Genomic DNA, 5537 nt, shown 5'->3' with positions numbered 1-5537 from the left:
TCCTGAGGGAACCCCTGGACCTGCTGGAGCTGGACTCCAGCAGATGGTCTGGTATTCCCATCTCTTTCAGAATTTTCCACAGTTTGTTGTGATCCACACAGTCAAAGGCTTTGGCTTAGTCAATAAAGCAGAAATAGATGTTTTCTGGAACTCGCTTGCTTTTTCGATGATCCAGTGGATGTTGAAAATTTGATCTCTGGTTCCTCTGCCTTTTCTAAAACCAGCTTGAACATCTGGAAGTTCACAGTTCACGTACTGCTGAAGCCTAGCTTGGAAAATTTTGAGCATTACTTTACTAGCGTGTGAGATAAGTGCAAATGTGTGGTAGTTTGAGCATTCTTTGGTATTACCTTTCTTTGGGATTGGGATGAAAACTGACCTTTTCCAGTCCTGTAGCCACTGCTGAGTTTTCCAAATTTTCTGGCATCTTGAGTGCAGCACTTTCACAGCATCATTTTTCAGGATTTGAAATAGCTCAACTGGAATTCCATCACCTCCACTAGCTTTGTTCGTAGTTATGCTTCCTAAGGCCCACTTGACTTCAGATTCCAGGATGTCTGGCTCTAGGTAAGTGATCACACCATTGTGATTATCTGGTTCATAAAGATCTTTTTTGTACAGGTCTTCTGTGTATTCTTGCCACCTCTTCTTAATTTCTTCTGCTTCTATTAGGTCCCTATTATTTCTGTCCTTTATTGAGCCCATCTTTGCATGAAATGTTCCCTTGGTATCTCTGACTTTCTTGAAGAGATCTCTAATCTTTCCCATTCTATTGTTTTCCTCTATTTCTTTTCATTGATCACTGAGGAAGGCTTTCTTTTCTCTCCTTGCTGTTCTTTGGAACTCTGCATTCAAATGGGTATATCTTTCCTTTTCTCCTTTGCCTTTGTAATGTCTCTGCTTTTTAATATGCTGTCTAGGTTGGTCATAGCTTTTCTTCCAAGGAGAAAGTGTTTTTTAATTTCATGGCTGCAGTCACCATCTGCAGTAATTTTGGAGCCCAAGAAAATATAGTCTGCCACTGTTTCCATTGTTTCCCCATCTACATGCCACTCTTCTCTATTTCATGGCAAAACTTGTTCAATAAGCTATTTAAGTTCCTCATATATTTTTTTTTTTGGTCAGTTGACACTTTTATGTTAAGATACTAATAAGCCCAAAATATGCTTGTTCTTCTTTAAATAGCTTTCACATGATGCATGCCAGGGATATTTTGCTTTACTATGACTAAGAAGAGGAGCAGAATTATTTGCTAATTCATAAGCATAGAACCTGAGAAGATTAATGAGATAATGAAGGGGTTTCCTGTTTGTACCACTTTATTACTATTATTTTGGGGCAAGTGTTTTAAACATTCAAGTGAAAGAATTAGTTGCTCAGTCATGTCCAACTCTTTGTGTCCACATGAACTGTAGCCTGCCAGGCTCCTCTGTCCATGGAATTCTCCAGGCAAGAATACTAGGGTGGGTAGCCATTCCCTTCTCCAGAGTATCTTCCTGACCCAGGGGTCAAACCTACGTTTCCTGCATTTCAGGCAGATTCTTTACCATTTGAGCCACCAGGGAAGCCCCCAAATGGCCACACATTGTCTTAAAATAGACATCACTAGTCACTATTGATTTATCTTTCCTTATGCAGTAGTGATTCAAACATTCATTTTCACTCAACAATCATTAAGTTCTTATTTTTCTCCCTGGTCCACTTCCCCTAAAATTTCCTGCCTGACCCTAGTCTTTGAAACTTGGATTCAAATGCCTGATACTTATCATCAATTGAACAGTTTCGGGAGATGTGTTAGTTCCTCCAGTCACCAGGAAATGTGAAATCATATATTATTTCCTTGAGAAGGATCCATGGGAGGAGTCTTCCAGTAAATACTCAGAAGCTACAATAACACTGTAAGTAAGAATAGTTGGACAGTTCCTCCCTGTAAGTGATAAATGAGGGGTAGGTGGAGGCTTACTAAAATTCTTCTTATTCATTTCATGTCAGTCCCCAAGTACATTAAGCTCCTTTGTAGCTGCTTCAGAATATTGAGCAAGTTGCTTTGTAACTGGGCTTTGTGATACCAGATCCAATGGTGCATAAATGATCTATGTTGATGCTCTGTGGATCCTCGGTCAATTTTACGGAAAGAATACTTGAGAAGTTCCTCATGCTTTACTAGGCTTTGTAGAGATTTAGTGCTACACAATGGAACACAAAAAATGGCCATGTGATCTGAGCTTCTGCTTATTGTGTATTATCTGACCCACTATCCATAAAATCATGTCTGCTCAGTAGAGTCCTTAGTCCACGGAAATATCTCCCACTGTTATTTCTAATCTTCAGAGAATGGATACAAGAGAGCATTTGAATTCATTGCAATTGTTATTTGTAATGATGTAGAATGTATATCAACCCAAATATTCATCAATAGGAGCATGCAGAAATAAGTTGATGTTATATTTATTCAGTGGGATATTGTACAAGTGTTTAAAAATTCACATGAATGAACTTGATTCAACATGCAAGTTGAAGAATTATGTGTAGAGTATAATAACTAATGTATCAAGTGCAAATATCTTCTGAATCATATTGTGTAATTTTTATGAATACATTCAGCAAAATATAATATCATTGCTGGAAATATTTAACCACAAATTCAAGTCTGTGATTATGGCAGGGAAAGTAAGAAGTGAATGGTATAATTGTGGGGAATTACACACAGGGCATCGACTCTAGCTGAAATCTAGTGTCATTAAAAATAGGAAAAAAAATAAAGTCATCAGGTTAAGATAAAATATCTTCTGTGTGGGATATCTGCATATTTATTTTATCATTCCTTTTTTTAACCATGTATCATTAAAATATTTTAAAATGCAAAATACTTTTCAAAATAATAAATTAATTCTAGGAGTGACAATATATTTCAATATTACTATTTGCTAATTTAGTTATTTAGTGCCTTTGAAGCTTGATTAGATGTTTCATGAGAATTATATAGTGTTGCTTTCTCATCTTTTTTTTTTAACGTTAGTATTTATTTATTTTAGCTGTGCTGGGTCTTCATTGTTGTGCACAGGCTCAGTAGTTGTGGCATAAGGGCTTAGTAGCCCCACAGCATGTGAGATACTAGTTCCCAGACCAGGGATCTCACCCATGTCCTCTGCATTAACAGCCAGGTTCTTAACCACTGGATGACCAGGGAAATCCCTACTGATTGGTTTTCAAAAAGAGAAACATCCTAGTCTGACTCAACGTATTCAATGATATCTAATGTAAAATCAATTGATGGAATAAATGATCTCTTATGATCTAACTGTGCAGATGATTATTAGATTATTTTCTATGTGAAATAATCTAGAGTCATCAGAAAAAATATTTTTAATTCCAAATGCACATATATTTGTAGTGATATGATTTTAAATGTACACAGTTAGATTAGGCTCATATGAGGCAACATTTGTGTCACAACAGCCCTGGCACATGCCCTGCTATTGTATTAATTAGCATGGAATGCTTATATGTTAACTGGTTTTCCAAGCATATTTATTATCCTTAGAATTATTTCTCTGTCAAAAGTCACCAAAGTAATCACACAGCTTTGTCCTTTTAAGTTTGCTAATCATGTTAATTTCTACCTTTCACTAGTTGGCACTTTGCCCCTTGGTCCCAAGAAACCATGTAAAGTTTTATACCTTGCCAATTAGGTAGTTACTTAACTAGACTGCCTGGATCTTCAACTTTGCCATGCTCATTAAGACTGTTCAGTACCCACAATACACCACATTTAATGAGTCCCTGAACACTTTTTTTTCTAAAGTAATAGTACCTCTCTCCTGAGCTTGAAGCAGAGACCAAAGTTGCCTGTGATCACCTGTCTGAAATGGTGGTTGCTCCAGATGGTGTCAGAGAACATCAGAGAACTCAGAATTAATTTTGGATTATAACCAGGCATCATGAAACTTACGAGACTTATCATATATACAAAGTGTAGGTTGATGATACTGTATTATCTGCCAAAACTCTGGAATATAAGTGGTTCCATTGTAAGAAATATTCAGATGTACAAATGCTCAGTGAATCAGGGAAGTCAAACAAAAGAAAAAAGTATTCTCTGTCAAAATAAGTAATATTTATTATAGGACAACTTTTTCTTTTTTTTTTTTGATAAATGAACAAATATCTGTGCCTCTCTAGTTAGCCTATATTTTGAAAGAACTAATAACAAAATGAAATAGGCAAGTGTGGTAGCTAACTCAGTACATAAGTCATTATAGAAGCATTTCAATAAGATTTTGGATTTTGAAAATAAGGAAAGTCATTTAGGACAATTTTGTTTATTATTCAGCTCTAGAAAGGGGAGTGAAACTTTATTAACTTAATTACTCACTTCTCAAGTATTTCATGGAGTACGCTTAAAACCAAAATGAATATACAATGAATGCAAAAATATATCAATTAACTGAATGTATACCCAGAGTCTATTAAGTCTGATGCCTAATTTAGGAAAATAGTTTATACACTTTTTGCTGAATTGTTTTTTTTTTTAATAAATGAATTTAAAGAGAGAAGAGTTAAGACAAAAAAAAATTTCCATAAACCACTAATCCATTTTATTCTCTAGATTACCTCTTCCCTAGTATCTTACTGAATGCTTTGGCCACATCTTTGTTCCGGAGGCTGTATATAAGGGGATTCAGAGTGGGAGTGAGAATGGTGTAGAAGGCTGACACCATCTTATCCTGAGTTGGGGATCTATTAGAAGTGGGTCTCATATATATGAACATAGCTGCTCCATAATACATCCCCACAACAATAAGATGTGAAGTACAGGTGGTGAAAGCCTTGTGCCGACCCTCCCCAGAACTCATGTGAAGGACGGTTATAATTACACGTGTGTAGGAGATGATGATGAGTGACAAAGGGAGGAGCAGCATTACTACACAACAGATGAAAATAAGTGTTTCGAATGTGGAAGTATCCGTGCATGAGAGATGTAGGAGTGCTGGGACATCACAGAAGAACTGAGCTATTTCTCGGGATCTACAATAGGAGAAAGACAAAGTAGCAGCTACATCAACAATCCCATCAAAGGCACCAAGGAACCATGTAGAGGCAGCCATGAGTCCACAAAGTTTCCAGTTCATGAGACTGGGATACTGAAGAGGGTAGCAAATGGCAACATAGCGGTCATAGGCCATGACAGCCAGCAAGAAGCACTCAGCGCCAAGGAGAGACACGTAGAGGAATATTTGGGCTTCACATCCTGCTACAGAAATGGACTTCCTGCCAGACAGGTAGCTGTGGGCCATCTTGGGCACAGTGGTGCAGATGAGCATGAGGTCCATGAGGGAGAGCTGGCTGAGGAGGAAGTACATGGGGGTGTGGAGCCGCGCGTCCAGGTAGATGAGGAGAACCATGAGAGTGTTTGCCAAGAGCGCCACTGTGAAGAGGCCCAGGACCAGAGAGAAGAGAAAGATGTGAGTGGGCGTGTAACTAAAAATTCCCATCAAGATGAAGTCAGGGTTAAATGTCTGATTGTCCCATTCCAT

At 37.6% G+C, this 5537-nt stretch overlaps 1 protein-coding gene across 1 annotated transcript; it reads right to left on the bottom strand.

Moving 5' to 3' along the window:
* Positions 1 to 4610: 4610 nt before the first annotated feature.
* LOC145517731 (olfactory receptor 2M2-like) lies at positions 4611 to 5537 on the bottom strand. The gene has a single exon (XM_081520845.1). It carries the CDS (start codon positions 5535 to 5537, stop codon positions 4611 to 4613), a length of 927 nt encoding a protein of 308 aa, XP_081376971.1.

This window comes from Giraffa tippelskirchi, chromosome 8 (assembly GCF_054371585.1).
Source record: "Giraffa tippelskirchi isolate mGirTip1 chromosome 8, T2T-mGirTip1v1.2.pri, whole genome shotgun sequence".
In the NCBI taxonomy this organism is placed as follows: Eukaryota; Metazoa; Chordata; class Mammalia; order Artiodactyla; family Giraffidae; genus Giraffa; species Giraffa tippelskirchi.
The sequence above is the reverse complement of the archived record's forward strand: the minus strand, read 5'-3'. Positions and strand labels throughout refer to the sequence as shown.

Bases quoted from the DNA above. Each gene is read 5' to 3' on its own strand.
- LOC145517731 (XM_081520845.1), bottom strand. From the start codon at position 5,537: ATGGAATGGGACAATCAGACATTTAACCCTGACTTCATCTTGATGGGA.